Raw genomic sequence first — 16,937 nt, forward strand, 5'->3', positions numbered from 1 at the left:
TTTTCAGGGGTTTGCTTCCACTCTTTCAAGTTCTTATACAACCATTTCATAGTGACGCACTTATCCATGTCATCTGCCGGTTAGGCTAAAGGAGACGGTGATGATGAGATACGAATGAAATGGTGGAATGAAGAAAGTGGGAGGAAACGGGAGAACCTCGAGAAAACCCACGCACACGGTGTTTGTCCACCACGAAGTTCACTTGGCGGGAGCAGAGTTTGAACCCGGGAACCCAAACGGCAGAGGTGAACGCTCTACCACTGAGCCACCGCGGCCCCCCATGTCATTTAGTCTAAAAGATAGTGTAATCGTGGGATTTTGAATGAAAGATTGCTTTTTATTTTATTCCAATCAATAATTTGAACAACATACCTATGCATACAAAAGAAATTTCGTTCCATTCATCTTCAAGTTTTCGTTCTTAAAAGTTGAATCTAATTCATTTTGATACTTTGGCATCTTTCTGAAACACTTCCATTTCTATACAAAGTGACTAGAGTAGAAGTTGTTAAGTCGATGGTTCATTTGAATTTAGCGCCCCTTTTAGGAGCGAGGTTTATGAGACATGAATTTATTTAATTCCTAACTACGAAAGCTCCCGCCGGGAATCGAGAGTGGACCTCCCCTGCCTAACGCGAGTACGCCAAACGCATAGTCACGAGGGATCTCTAATTGTAAATTCATATATCATATGAATTCACTACTTAATACACTCCTTGAAGTAATAACGTTTCTCTGAGAATTTTGGAAATGGAAATAATTTTTAATTATTAGCTTAATGCATTATTAATTATAATTTTAAAAAGTTAAATATTTTTCTTACTTGTTAAGCAGTAACCGCAGAATGGGAATATTACTCTCTATTCTCATGGCGGCGTGATGGAATACATTTTGTCCCAGTTTTCCGTGATGGGTAATATCAGCACCTTTATCAAGTAAATTGTTGATCAATTTCAACGAGCACTGGCTTACAGCATGAAAAATTGGAGTCATGCCACTTCTATTTTGTGCATTTACATCTGCTCCATGTTGTACTAGAAGTTCTATAATTTTCTCCTGCCTAAACAAAAACAAAAATTAAAAAAGGAAATTAATAACACTATTACACTTAGTCAAATAACTGAAAGACGGTTAAGATATGTAGATGAACTTCCAACATTAGAATTGTTTTTATAACATATTCAGCTATAGTAATGAGTTATGTTGAGTTGAGTTGAGTTTGCGTTCCTTTCAGCAGGAGGCTATATGAGACAAACCCGGACCACAAGAGCTCCCGCTGGGGATCGAACCCGGGTCTCCCACGCCAAGGGCGCGTACGCTAACCGCTTAGCCATGGAGGAGCTAGCAATAGTAAGGATTCGAATCCAATGAGGGTCATCATGAAAATATAAGCGAGGATTTTTTCTTATCTCTACCACGCGAATGTCGAAATAGTATCTTAATCATAGACCCTCACCTATTTTTTTCTAGCTACTTTCCTATTATTTGGATAATGCAAATTAGACTTAAATTTCGCTGCGCCTTCAAAGACCGTTGTCTGCAGCTCTTTACTCAAAATGTGATTTTTACAGGAATATTCCGTAGGAGGTGTTTCGTATAGAGCATGTAACGTGATATTGTTCATTTAAGGAGTAACTACGTCATAAAACAAAATCTACCATGTAATGTTACTGTCAAATTGCTCATATAGTTTTCTGCTAAGTGTCCTCAAAGACACATCGCACACTTTATATAGAAATGGTGACAATAGCCCAGCAGCTGCACAACTGTTGCTCTTGTTGTTGTTGCCACCTAACAAACAACAATAAACAAGGAATTCGTGTTTCTTCCCCCTACAAATCTTTGAGTTTTATACATAACAATTTTTGAAGGCGCAGCGATATACTGTAATATTAGTGCAGCCACACGTACCTGTACGTATGTCCTTTACTCTACATAAAAACTCTTAAAAGGAAGTAAATTTTTGGATTCCGCTTTTTCGGAAAAACTAGTTAGAACGATTATCTCGCACGTGTTTGTTAATTGAGTCAAGCTGTTAACATCTTAACGCGTAACGGTGAATTTAACGGTAGATATCCATATCCTATACATGCATTTGGCATGATCATCTCTACTGTCTTTACCAAAGATTATTATGTTTGATTTCCATACAATGTTGCCATGTTGCAGCCGCAAAAAATCTAGAAGAAAGAATTTAAATACTTAAAAATTCCCACAATTATATCCCTTTACTACGTACTACAGACAACTGCCATACACCATTTAAATGACAATTTTGCTGTGATTCCATGAACGCATAATATATATCAATCGGTAGGTCAATCAATCAATCAAATACGTTTGAAGTTTAGGAATTTTGAATAGTGGCAGCTTGGAGCAAACCCTTCAGTTTTATGGACTTCGTATAATTTGAATCGGAAAGCTAATGTTTTCTCTCTTGCTGGTATGATTTTCTTGTCTTTTTTTCTCTCTCCTCTTATATATACACACAACCACACACACAAATACACACACACACACACACACACACCATATATACAGGATGTTTGAAAACAACACCGACAACGTTTGGGAGGTGATTCTTGACACCAAGATCAGACGAAAAGTATAGACCAACTTGGGTGCACAAATTCTTCCTTTCGGAGTTATAGGCTGCCGAAAACATGAAAAATGAACTTTAAAGGTCCATAACTCAAAACTATGGGACGTACGATAGTCGGGTCAAGACCACTTAAGGACTAATATGTGCCCTATCCAAAACTGCATGTTTCAGAATCCTGAAGTACTTCTATAACAATTTTTATAGAGGGAGTTTGTCATTACTTCAAATTATATGCCCGTAGCCAAGCTCTCTTCTGTAAAATTATTAAATTAGTTGTGAAAAATTATGTAAGAGCAAAATATATATTGTTTAATAAAATATGGTGTAATAATATTAAAAGCATTCTATTGTTCATATCTCTATTATTCTTTAATTATTTCATTCAAATTTCGTCTTTGCCTTTAGATGACTTACATTGCTTTTCCTTATCGCGGATCTGTATTTAATTTTAAACGATAGGTTACTCATTTTTTTAAAATGTGTCCCCACCGAATTTCATACATCCACCCCTGCGCATTTATTTCTTGATAATTTAGATATTATCTTAGCTTTCAGCTATTTCTGCCCCTCCCCACTCTCACTCAATGTTTTCATTACTCATAGCTGGAAATATCGTTATACAAATATTAAAGGAAAGAAAATAAACTTCATTAAAATTCGTCGTCACTCAGAAGGAAAAATATAAGTGCTTATTCACGTGTTCTGCATATCCCCCCCCCCCCCGAATCAAAATCCTAACTACGCCACTAATTGTCGCCAATATTATTCAATTTTGTTCTGCCGATTCTTCTTAATAGAATGTAGAAATAAAGCTGGCCATAAAATTCAGTCTGTATATCAACTTATTATTTCCTTTGTTTTCAACCTTTTATCTTAAAATTTCCCATTTTCTCTATTTGCTAATTTTTTCCAACAAATTTACTTAGATACGGATATTATCCCTTACCCTACGAATACTGATTTACATTAAGTTTTCCCAATGTTTCAACATACATGCAGTTGACTTTTATTTCAGAATATAGAAGAATTCCTTACCTTTACAGTAACTCAGTAAGGATTTTTTAAAGAAATAAATTTTGATATTTTGTACATAAATCTCACCTACCTTATCTTTAGTGATTCCTTGTCTAAGTTCCATTTAAAGACATGAAGTGGTGTCAAGCTATATTTATCAGTGGCAGTGTTTGGATCAGCATTATTTTGAAGAAGTATCTGCACACACTCAAGGTTTCCTTGTGATACTGCTAGATGAAGTGCAGTATGGTCGTCGGAAAGTGGCCGTGACTGCGAAAATAATATGTAAATAAATGTCTTACTTCTAATATTGAATTGTTACATATTTTACATCCTGGAGTCATTCTTAATGTAGTTTAATTGTGCTTGTTTTCCACTAAACATTTTCATAATTTTGTTACTAGATACTGTTAAGAATGGACTTTACTTATAATGTTATGGGTACAATGTGAGAAAATGTTATCACCAGCTAATGGAATTGACATTTCCTTTCTAACCAGTATAACATATACCAAAAAATCTCAGAAAAAAAACTTAGTTATGGAAATGCAAAGCATCAAAAAATCCAAGAATGCACTGCTTAGATTACTGAAAGAGAAACTAGCTGCTTTGGCTTGACGTCACATATTGGGTCCCTTCTCTTCTCTATAGGAGAATTAAAGGCTTCAGAGAATACTATTATATTGCAATTTGTTACTGAAATATATTTAGTGAAATAGTAAAATGAAAGTAACAGAATAAGTTATGTATATACATACTAGATTTTTTTTTACAAAAAACGTGTTATTAAGACCTATTCTCCTATTTTAAAATACAGTATAAGTCATCTGTAATATTCTATCATTACAAATAATTTAGATATATATAGGTAGGTTTATTTTATTATTATAGTAAACCAGAAACCTGAGTCTAACTACTACATCAATTTAAATTAAAAATAAATCACGCGCAGATTGAGAATACACAGACCACCATATTACCACTACAAGTAGGCTATAGCTTATCTTCATTTCGAAACTTGACTCCCGGTGCCTTAAAAGTTAATATTGACACCTATACATTTCTCCCACTCTTAATGGTACACATTGAAAAATATATCGCCAAACATTTTGTAAATGTAGTAAATCTCTATGCCATTATACTATGACTTATATTCTATTACACACTTTCTGCACACACACAAAAAAAAAAAAACTGTTAATGCCTTCTTTCTTTCTTTCTTTCTTTCTTTTTTTAAAATCGTATCCTACTTCCTCATTTACAATGTTTCTAGCATTTTGTACACACAAGCAATTGACCACCACACAGCATTACTACAACTTTGGTTTTATTTGTTACTAATATTCGAATTTTAATACTATAAGAAGTCATATTATGTTAGAGTCTTTACCATTTTTATACGCTTCCACAACGAAAATGTTTTCGTTATCAGCGCAGTGGCTTGGAGTTAATAAATGTGATAGCGAACAGAGACAGAATACCAAGAGAGCACGTCACGAGGAGTATCAGCAGAATTTAATGTGTATTAAACGTGTCATTAATTTGAAACTTCACAACGTTTTCTTTTGAACAACGTCACACAAAATAATGTTCTGAGCATGCGAAATAGTTTTCTGAACTATGAGTGTAGAAATTACTTATGTAGTCTTATATGTGTAGAAACACATGCGAAAGATTACACCAGGAAATCTTTGCGTTTCATACATTTACTGACGTCTATAAAAATAAAAATCTATAAAAGCAAATGTTTAAAGAGTTTAGTTCTTCGCTTTTACTGTAAACTAGTTTCTCTTGTATTAATTCATTTACTACAGGGTGTCCAATATACAATAAAACCCTGAGTTTGGGATAGTAGAACTTTTGAACCTGAAGTGATACACAAATAATGGTTATACCAAGATGAAACCTTGTTCAGGCATATATTTTTAAAATAGGAAGCAACGATTGAAGTACACTAAGAACCACACAGAGTTGCCAGATGTAACCGAAGGTGTAAATCAATTTTTTTTTTGCAAAACATGTAAATTGACTCATAACTCATACGTATGGATGTTCTGTCGTTAATTTTCAGTTTGTTCAGTTGGAGTAGCTTGGAAACTATGGAGCAGAAAAACGAATTTTTCATTTCCACCGATAATTAATCGTATGAAGCCTCTGTAAGGGGGAACTAGAGAAATCGTAGTTTTCATAAATTAACACTCGGAATTGGCAACTTTGTTGATGTTTCACTGCATCAAAAGGTGTGCTAAGGATCTGTCTACATTATGCAATTCCTAAAAACAATAAAAAACAAACTTTGAAATTACCATGATAAAATTTTTACTTACATACACCCGGTAGCACTGCTATTCATTTTTATGGGGCTATTTAAAGCAAGAGGTATACAAGAGCAATTCTCGAACTATTCAAGACCTGGAAACGAACATTCGCAGTGCCATTGAGAACTTTAGGACTTCTCATCTTCGTAAAGTTGCTGCCAACCTGATGAAACGTGTGAACCAGTGTTTGAATCAAAACAGGGGACACTCGCAGCATCCACTGTAGAGCTGGTAACTCATTTTTGATAGTAGCAGTGTTACCGGGGCATATGAGTAAACGTTTTATCATGATAATTTCAAAGTTTGTTTTTCATTGTTCTCAGGAATTGCATAATGTAGACAGATACTTAACACACCTTTTGATGCTCTGAAACATCAACAAAGTTGCCAATTCAGAGTGTTAATTTATGAAAACTACGATTTCCCTAGTTCCCCTTTACAGAGGCCTCAACCAATTAGTTATTGGTGGAAATGAAAAATTCTTATTTCTGCTTCATAGTTTCAAAGCTACTTCAACTAAACAAACTGAAAATGTTCGATAGAACATCCATAAGTATGAGTTATGAGTCAATTTACATGGTTTGCAAAAAAAAAAAAAAAAAAGATTTGCACCTTCGGTTACATCTGGCAACACTGTGTGGTTCCTAGTGTATTTCAATCATTGCTTCCTAGTTTAAAAATATATTTATGAACAAGGCTTCATTTTGGTTAAGTTCTACTATCCCAAACTTCGGGTTGCATTGTAAATTGGACACCCTGTAGAACAAAATATTTTGTACAGAATATTATTCGTCATGACATATCGCAATCTCTTGTATTCATTCAGTAATCAGTTTGTGGTGGACAACATTGTGTCCGTTGGGTTTCCTCATGCTTCTCTCGTTTCTTCCCACATGATCCTTCCACAAATTATTCTGTTATTGTGAACTCTTATTAACAATCCGTCTCCCTTAGCCTGCAGGACATCATCATGGAACGTGAATCTAGAAATTTAATTCAGTAATCAGCCAATTGGAAATAGTTGCTCATCATTATCGTCTCATTGTTTGTTGATTTAAATAGATCTTGCATAGTTTGGCCTAATCCTCCTTTCGCCTAACCAATTATCTGACACTTTTTTGACAGATAAAAGATAAGCTTTATCTCCGCCATTTTAGGCGAAATAAGGATCTCGTTTGGCCTAATCCTCGTTTTGCCTAAAATGGTGGACTATAAAAAAATCGTGGAGATAAAACTGGAGGGAAATTTTTCGAAAAAAAAATATTCCCTACTATGTGAAAAACTGAGAAATACAAATTAGTTTTCCCATAACTAATTTGTAATAAGACTATTTGCTTTCGGAAAAATGTTTCAACAATTGTACAGTTAATACAATTTCCGTTCAATTTTGAGAATATTAATGCCCCCACAGGGTGTATAGTGACTATATTTGAGATGAGAGAAACACAAAAAGTTACACCTGTTATTGATTTTGTTTAAAGGTGAGTGCTGTTGAAAAGTAACTTGTAGTTTGCAGTTTGTTTCCAAATATCTGATATTGTCAAATGGTACTGCTAATCGGTACGTTAAAGGAAATATAGTTTGTGTATTTCTTCTTATGTAGGTGCAAAAGTTATTTTATTTTAGGTTTTGCTGATCTTTCAGACGATTTCATTCCAGTTTCAACGCTTTTTTGAAACTGTTAATGCATTATCCGATTTTAAAACTGTTAATTCGATTGTGATTCTATTGTAATTACAATTCATATGAAATTTGTTACTATTTCGAGCTAGATCTGACAAAAGATCCCTAAATTTGCACATAACTTAACAATGGACAATTGTGATCGCAATTAGTGATTTGTGACAAATCGCTCCGCTGACAAATTGCTCTTTGGATAATTCCACAATTCAAATATCTCAATGTGTTACTGACAAAGAAAGAAGAAAAATATATTTAATTTCTTATCATTACTTTTGAAATCACAACTTTTGAGTTGAATTTCCACTCGATTCACATACTACCGGGAATGTCCATAGCATGTCTCTGAGATGCACAATGAGATTGAAATCCGGGCTTGGTGGTTGTTTCAGCAGGAAGAAGTTGAATGCTCCTCCAAACAGGTGGTGGCCAACCGGGATCTGTTACGAAGGTGTTTGTCTTGCTGGTGCACTCCATTTCCACTCGTATGACAGAAATAAAGATATAGTTGACTCTGGTGATCTTCGTACTTCGATACAATACGGGTGAATAGTAGGTATCACAAGTCCAAAACATTGCTTACAGAAAAACACTATAAATCAACATGGTCTCCGTTATCTTGTACAATTCCAACCTGACATGATTTCGTTGGGCTGGCACCAAATTATAGATCACTATCGGCGTGATGCGATTGAAATCGAGACTCACAGCACCAGGGTTTGCTAATTTAAACCAGCTGTGAAAAAAAAAACCTGGTTTAAACCAAAAAACGAAAAATGTTCGTAAAAGTGTAAGTGTTCGTGAAATCTTGATGAACACACATTTATGGGTTATCACGTTTCACTACCGTATATTATTCGTATTATATTCAGACCTAAATTTCCCATTCATTACTCAAAAAGATTATACTACAAAAGTAACTTTTGTATTTTTTTTTTTTTTTTTGTAAGTTTATGAATGCTTCTTTTGTGAGTTTTTTAATAGTTTGTTATTATTGTTATGCAATTTCAATCAAATTAAAATTCTAAATATTGTTTCGTTTTACAATGTTTACTATTGATAAAATACATCGAAATGCTGTAGTTTTGGGGGGAGAGGAGGGTTCATACAAATCCCACGAGAGGCATTTATTGAAATCAGAAGTATCTTTGGTATTTATTTATGTATAAATGGGTCAGAGCCAAAGTGAACTCAAATAATTCGTATCTTTATTCACTTTTCTTACAGATATGCAAATTATGTCTATTTATTCTTCTTCTCGTTGTATTTCTCTATCTTGGACTAATAAAACTCGTAATGAACTAACTTGGACTAAATTAGTTCTTCTGTACTCTGCAGCATTTTGAAGTTGTCCATATGTAATTCTGTATAATGGTTTCACTTGTGCAACTGGTTATCTTTTTGTCCTTCTGAAATGAACATTAACAAGTACCTAAAGATCAGCACAACGTATTTTTACCAGGAGTCCTTCATGAGTCAGTCGGCAGACATATCGCATTTGTAGTCAATTAGTCCCGGTTTCGAGTTCAAATGGAGGACAATTTCTCTCGGATGTAAGCCGAGAAGCGGTTTGATTCCTCTTTATGCTTATGTGACCTCTTCCAGCATAACCCGGTTGTTGCATAATAACACCAAGATGAAACAAACTTATTTCTCTCCATATGTGATATAAATAAATACAGCAAATTATTTAAACAAAAACCTGGTTTAAACTCAAAAAATACCGGGTTTAAACAAAAAAAACGGGTTTATTGTTGTTGTTTTTTTTTTAAAAAAAAAACATGGTTTTTGCCAACCCTACATCGCACCATGCTACTCGTTTTTATGGTCGTCACGGCATTCTGTTGCCAATGTAAAACATTAACCGTAGTGACATACAATGACAAGTAGTAACCTCGTGGGTTATCGGCTTCTGAAGTCCATACGATGAAGCGAACGTTGTCTACTAACTATCCGGCTGAACCCCTTATTCAGTTGGGTGTCCATCTTGGGTAAGGTTTACTGGTGTTCGGTGCAGTAAGCAATGTTATGAAAACATTTATACCTTGTTTTCTTACATGTGAGTTTCTTTTTACATTGTTAAATTACTGTAGATTTCCAAATTATGCAGATTCAATATTGAAACCCGAAATATATCTATAACTTACGGCAGGAATAGAGTGATAATGTGAGACACGCAACCTGTTTATCGGAAACTGAATTCTCATCAAAAACGATTTCTCATTATCTCTTACGATTTTTAATATTTAGGAATCAATATTGAAACCGAAAGTTGTACTAGTTTTTATTTTAATAGAAGACTCAAACTGAGATGAAATCTATTCTTAAGATTTGGAATCCATACCATAAATCGTTTGGATCGTTAGAGAACGTGTCGATATATATACCATATATGAGTAGGCAATTGGCAAAACCCGTTAAATTCACTTTTTAAAAAAATGAGATAGTGGTTGCTCTGGAAACCTTAGTTCGAAAGCTATTATTTCCAAATAGTATTCAGTAGAAAAAGCCATTTTAACTAGTTGAAAATTGAGATTGAAATATGTGCCAATTACCAAAACTTGTTAAATCCATCATGGCAACAGATGCAAAACCAGTTAAATCCCTCTTCCATATTCAGTTTCATAAACTGTTAATTCCCAAACCTGCAAATAACCTCATGAGAAAAGCAGAATCAAACCCGGTTAATTCCATATTTCAAACAATTTGAGGTTTCGTCTGTATCGGATTAGTTTAGTAATCTGAATATTTATTGCAACTCTTCGTAAATCATTCGAAATTTTATTTGGCAGAATTTGAAGTGTGTGCTTTCATTATTTTTTTATTTTTGGACTGAAAATTTAGAAAAAAGAAAATAAAATATTTAGTTTTACGTCCGACGATTATGCCGGTTAGGCTAAGGGAGACGGTGATTATGAGAAATAAATGAAATGGTGGAATGAAGAAAGTGGGAGGAAATGGGAGAACCCCGAGGAAACCCACGAGCACGGTGTTTGTTCACCACAAAATCCACATGGTGCGAACTGGTATCGAATCAGGGACCCCAAGCACCGGAGGTGAACGCTCTACTACTGAGCCCCGCGCACCCTGGACTGTTCGTGAAACTTTTCTGTGATTATTTGCTTTTCTTTAATAATTACTAAACAAATGCAAGCAAAATCGAAAGAAAACGATACTCTAAGCAGCGATGATCATAATTTTGTTATCAGACAACACCAAAATTGTCTAGAAAACGTACAAGACACATGAAAAACTGGAAACGAAATGTAGCCAAAAAGACAAGGTGAGTGGACTATCTATGGTTAAAAGTCGTTTGTTTTGTATTTCAGGGTAACTCTTTACTTTGAACAGAACATTGTTGGATTAGGTTCTTCTGTAAACGGTCTCTTCAGCTTCAGCAGAATCTCTTTCTTAAAATGTCTCGTGTCAATTATCATTCAAAATTATAACATGCTTCTGGTACAACATGTTAAAAAATTTTGCCACTTATTTATCATTTCTGATTCTCTTTCTGCCACTGTTTTGCTCAAACTCAACATTTGCACATTTTGTTTTGCTATATTTCAAATTCATATATTGGGATAATTGACAAATTAATATTCAACCTATGTTAGTCCATAAAAGATTACGAACTCTTCCAAAATATAGTCATTCAGTTTAGATTTGTATACGGATAGGTATACTTAACTCCGCTTGTAGTTACGAAGGGTTTGACGATTGAAAGCAGCTCAAAGCTCACGTTTTACAAAGAGGTTTTTGAGGAATAAAAAAACGAGAAAATGGTGATGCACCAGAAGACGACGACGATATGGATTTCCATTTAGTAGATGATGATGGAGAAGAGGTTACATAATTCATTTTTTTGCACATTTGGATCCATTGTTTTCAATTTAGAACAAAATTAATGTAACATTTATGTATCCACATTCATTTGTGTCAATCTTGTGCAATGTATAGTTGATAATACATCCCCCCTCCCAATATTTTAGTAGGCATAATACTGATTTCTGACTCTGACTCCCTTTCTTTTTGATAGGTTTTGTATCTTGAGCCTCAACAAAAATGGCCGCTCGTCCAGATGCAAAAGCTGTTATTTCCATTTACATCGCAAAACCTGTTAAATCCAAACTATTTTCTTCAATGACGCAATTCACAGACTAGTGTGATTATACAGCTTTCGACAAACCAACACTCACATTATTCTTAATTTTTTAATGTTCTCTAGTTTCTAATGTTATTTTACAATTATGACGTGTTTAAACAGTTTTTCTCAATTTGTCACAAATTTTAAAATGTGAATTTAACGGGTTTTGCTATTCGCCTACTCATATAGATTCGTATATATCCATGGTCCTAGTAAATCCATAAAGGGGTTATGGTAATCCTAACTCCTCGAAAATAGTTAATATAATATTAATCTATATATTTTGCATTTCTTAATTCCTTATATACTAGGGAATTTTCTCTAATATAATTTCCCTCTAGTAGAATTTCCACGATCTTTTCTTATTGTCCGCCATTTTAGGCGTAACGAGGATTAGGCCAAACGAGGCTACACGATTTAAATATTACATCGTATGTTCAAAACATTTAAGTCGATTCTTAAATTTTCACATGGGACATTGCTTCCCAAATTCTATCACTTATGTACATCTCATGAATTAACATAAACATTTTTACGAGTATATTCTATTTGCTAAAGAAGAAAAAGGCTCAAAAAAATTCTGGTGAAATAAACAATCATATTTAAGGTGTAAATGTAGGTGTGGTAATATAGTAATGCAAAATTTTCAGAATACTCATGAACATGATTGTCTTCTTAAGTTTGTGTGGGTTTACGTTGGAGAGTATAATATTTGGATACGTTGAAGGGTAAAATCTCTAGGCGAGTCTACGAAGTGTACACTATCATTGTTAATTAATTCGAGATTATGATACCCTGTACCTTAAAGTAATTTATACTTACTAGCTTATTTCGAAAAAATATAAAAGATACTAAATCAAGATACATCTACAGGAATTCAAAACTTTAAAAAAATAGTAAAAGATTTTCGTTTCTACTTACATGTATTTTGTTACAAATAGTTTCTAAAAAGGAACTATCGAAAATTTTCATTTTATAGAATTCATCAGACGTTTCCTTTTTGTTACACAGGCTTGCCTTTCTATTTATTTCAGAGCCATATTCTATGAGAGATTTCACACAAGTAGAAAACCCTCTTAAAGATGCGATATGCAAAGGAGTTTCTCCATAAATACTCTGAACATCTACTGTTGCCCCGTTTGCCAATAAATAGTTGGCTATATCCTCGGTCCCTTCGTTTGCTGCCAAGTGGAGTGGTGTATAATAGGCCCTACAAAATGTGAAGTTTACAGTGGCTCCATTGGTAATTTTGTCTTTTACTTCTTCTAGGCTGCGTCCAATAATTGCTTTCAATAGATTTTCATGAATATCTAAATCAAACTTTGTGCCAGATAAATGAGTTGAATTATCAGGCACATGCAAAACTTCTTCGAGCTCTGTTGTATTATGGTCAGAGTATGTCGTACTCGATTTTACTGCATTTCTCATTTTTACAACTTACATTCCATTCAACTGAGTTTTAAATTAATACATGTTCCATTTCCTTTCTATTCCTTTTATACTGATGAACCTACATTGAAAAAATAAATGAAAAATAATAGGGGTACTAAATATAACACATAATGAGTTTTTTCTTTATTTTCAGCTATATAATGTTTAAAAAATCTTAGATATAATACAATTTAATTAGTTTGTTATCAGTCGTAGAAAGATGTAGGTCAAGCTATGGCCACTGTTTTTTATAGTCCCACTGCTTTTTGCAGGATTGAACTGTATAAAATTAAAACGAAACGTTTTGCTGCATAACCCAACACAAAGCATATTCTATATTTTAAGATCGTTAGTTTATATGAGCTGATGCATGGGCGTACCATCCGGGGTGGATGAGAGGGACGCGTCCCTCCTAGAAATTTTCTAGAAGGGGACTGTCCCCCCAGAAAATTGTATAGCAGGAATTCTTTCCCAAATATCTCGGCGAAAATGATGAAATACTGGGATGGGAACATCCATTGTCAATTAATAATTTCTGGAATTGAAAGGAATTAGTTTCATTGAAGAAAAATTCTGTAACAATTACCAGGATATATAAATGAAGTACAGAAAGTAGCGACACTGTATTAGCTACGTCGAAAACTACCACAAAGCGTGCACACATTCATTTGCAGCAAAAATAAAATTTTGAAATATCTATCTATTAAAATGTTACGTTTATATGTTTGTGGTCAAGAAACGTTTATATGTTTGTGGCAAATTCTTTTAACAATAATATCTCGGAAACTACAAGCTCTGGAAAGATGCCGTTTTCACTGATCGATTGCAAATGTTGTGAAGATTGTTGAGTTATAATTGAATATGTTTTAAAATGGACGTTACTTCTTTATTACATTTTTTAGGAGTGCGCGGAAGTATTGAAAATTTAATAAGTAAAGCATCATATCTCAACGAGTTATACATCCCGACACCGCACATTTGTGTACGAGGTTAGTATATCTCTCTGGCATTTGTTTCATGGTCAAATGATAATGAAAAATGAAGAATAACTATTTCTCCAGTGTAAGATGAATTTTTATTGTTTGGAGCGTTTGACCCAATGAACACCATACAGCCTATCAGTGACATTATAATTAATTGTGTGTGAGAGCTAGTATCTTTATGAAAATAGTAGATTCTAGTTGAAAGTACGCAATTCTTAGTGTGTCTTTTCATTTTGAACAGCTACCGCTTTCTGAAAGATTTACAACTTGGTTCCAAGGCAAAAATATTTCGAATTTGACTTAGTACTTATTAAAAGTTATATGCTCAGTTTCAAATATTTCTGCCTTGAGATTTTGTCTTTACTCTTCCAAGAAAGCGGTAGCTGCAAGAAAAAAAAATGTCGCTTTCTAAGTATTTAAAAAGACTCCTTATAGCATTACAAAGAGAGCATTACAATGTGGAATGATCTTTTCTTTTTTATTTAATATACCGACTCTTGCTGTATCGGCTTCATGTAAAAATACCGCCATTATTGTGCCAACCTGGACACTGTTACAACACTGTTTACCTTTGGAAATGTAACTCAAAACCTGCCTAAAAGACCTTTTTCTTCGTGTGCGAGTAACGTAGGTCTCTTTACGTGTTCTTTCTAGTGTATTATTAAACTTCGTCAACTGGGCTGTACACAAGTGCGCCGCTGCTTTTGAAAGGACAAGCTTTGCAGCGTGTTTTCTCCAACAGTAACATTATTTAGACAGTTGTGTTTATGTGTGTTACTGTGAATATAATGTTGATATGAAGTTTTTCATCTCTTGTTTCTGTTTAGTGTTGTTTTATTGTTTGGAATCAATTTGTCATAAGAAAAAGCAAAGAAGACAGCATGTGTGCCAGAGCAGTGCCATTGTTGAAGAAAAGAAGATAAAAATTAATTCAAATGATAGTTCAGCTGATGGATTACAACCTGAAACTGACAATGAGAATTCAAATCTTGTATCGGTCACCATCACCATTAGTGTCTATAGAAGAAACCTCTCAATCTCCACGTCTAGCTAGTGATTCAGATTTCCCCCACCCTTCGAACCTTTCAAAGCCCAATAGACTGAAATAGTGTAACGTCACATCCTTTTCGTTGCCTTGGTGATCGCCATTTTATTTTCTAAACAACAAGTAGCTTAAATACCTAAAGGACCTAAATGCAAAACGAAAATAGTGATGAAATATTTCTGAATTGCGACCATTACGCTGAGTGAAATATTTATGTTTTTTTTTAAATATTTCTAATCAATGAAACTAAAAAACAGAGACATAGAAAAAGAATGAGAAAACAAATGTACTCATCTTGTTCATAATCAGATATTAACCTTAAATAATTCTGAAAAATTTTTTGATTCATTAATGTAGGTTTCGTAACATTGCATACGTGGACAAAATTAATGTTTAACAGTTTTTAAGAATATATGCTGAACCATTCATAATTGGATGTTTTTCTTATTATACTGTTTCTATTTAAAAATAAAAGTTGATAGAGAATAAAAGAAAAAATCTGACCTACGATCCACGAGTTTTTTTTTTTTTTTTTTTTTTTTGTAATATTGTAGGCACTAATATTTTGCGCTTCCATTATGAAGATTGGATATAAGAAAAGTAAATGTTCCAATAGAGTTGAGTTGAGTTTTTACGTCCAATGTTCCAATAGAATGAATGAATGAACATTAGATACTTTTTTAAAAATCATATTTTTACACTTTTCCTTGTGCCGACAGTGTGTCAATCTACACGTTAGGGAGTTTATATTGTGTATAATTGCTTCATAAGATGAATTACATGATAATGACGTTTATATTAATTATTTGATTTCTACCTTATCACTTAGAGATGTGACACTTTTAGAAATAAGTTCCTTAGATATTAGTCTTTCTTTATGATTTCCTTGATTTTATTCGCAGTTACCTAAACACATTTCCATTTTCTAAATCTGTACCCTTTCTCACCACCTTTATTAGTCGTTGAAATATTTTATAATTGTAAATAACTTTACAGCTGCTGTTCTTGTTTGTACTAGACTTTAAAATACACCATTTGCTTCACGCGTTTGTATACAAAAAAAAACAAGAAAAAAAACGGCGATCACCATGGTAACGGAGAGGAAATGACGACATCACTATTTCAGTCTATTAGACTTTAGTGTTACCTACAACTTTTCCACAACAGTCCCTGAAAGGTAGAACATTGAAATTTGTGCCAACTTGGTTCCTTCCGTGGCTGCACATCGATCCAAACAAAATTAACGTCATTTTCTGTTTTACTGTATGGACATCTTGAAAAACAATTTTAAAAAGTTCTTACTAAAACCATGGAAAACGCTTTCTCTACTGTAGGATTTTGCAACTGGAAGAAGGCTAAAGAGAAATTAAGTATACACGAAACTTCAGAATACCATAAACTGGCTGTACTGCGCTACACACAGAGAAAAAAAAATCCAATAGAAAACCAACTAAAGAGACAAATTTTAAATGAACAACTGAAAGCCAGGAAATTCCTAAAAAAAATATAATCTCAATTATACGTTATCATACAAGACAAGGATTTACATTTAGAGGATATGACTTCCGATTCAAGAATTTATTTCAGTTGATGAGCCTTTGCTCTGAAGATCTTCCACAATTCAAGAGCCGGATAAAGGGAAACATGGAGAGATGTAATTTCATGGATCTTAAAATCCAGAACGAAATCTCGAAACCATGAGCCAAGAAATTGCTTTTCA

The 16,937-nt window shown here is 33.7% G+C and overlaps 1 protein-coding gene across 1 annotated transcript; it reads right to left on the reverse strand.

Moving 5' to 3' along the window:
- Positions 1-819: 819 nt before the first annotated feature.
- Positions 820-13,186, reverse strand: LOC145692426 (B-cell lymphoma 3 protein-like). Its single transcript, XM_081767734.1, has 3 exons — positions 12,680-13,186; positions 3,708-3,886; positions 820-1,060 (listed from the first exon to the last, which is right to left on the reverse strand). Exons 1-3 carry the CDS (start codon positions 13,184-13,186, stop codon positions 820-822), a joined length of 927 nt encoding a protein of 308 aa, XP_081623860.1.
- Positions 13,187-16,937: the final 3,751 nt, after the last annotated feature.

This window comes from Thermobia domestica, chromosome 8 (assembly GCF_964235325.1).
Source record: "Thermobia domestica chromosome 8, izTheDome1.hap1.1, whole genome shotgun sequence".
Taxonomy (NCBI): Eukaryota; Metazoa; Arthropoda; class Insecta; order Zygentoma; family Lepismatidae; genus Thermobia; species Thermobia domestica.

Bases quoted from the DNA above. Each gene is read 5' to 3' on its own strand.
- LOC145692426 (XM_081767734.1), bottom strand. From the start codon at position 13,186: ATGAGAAATGCAGTAAAATCGAGTACGACATACTCTGACCATAATACA. The intron at 3,887-12,679 runs GTAAGTAGAAAC...TTATTTTCGCAG, and splicing joins CTATTTGTAACAAAATACAT to TCACGGCCACTTTCCGACGA. The intron at 1,061-3,707 runs GTAGGTGAGATT...GTTTTTGTTTAG, and splicing joins AAGGAATCACTAAAGATAAG to GCAGGAGAAAATTATAGAAC.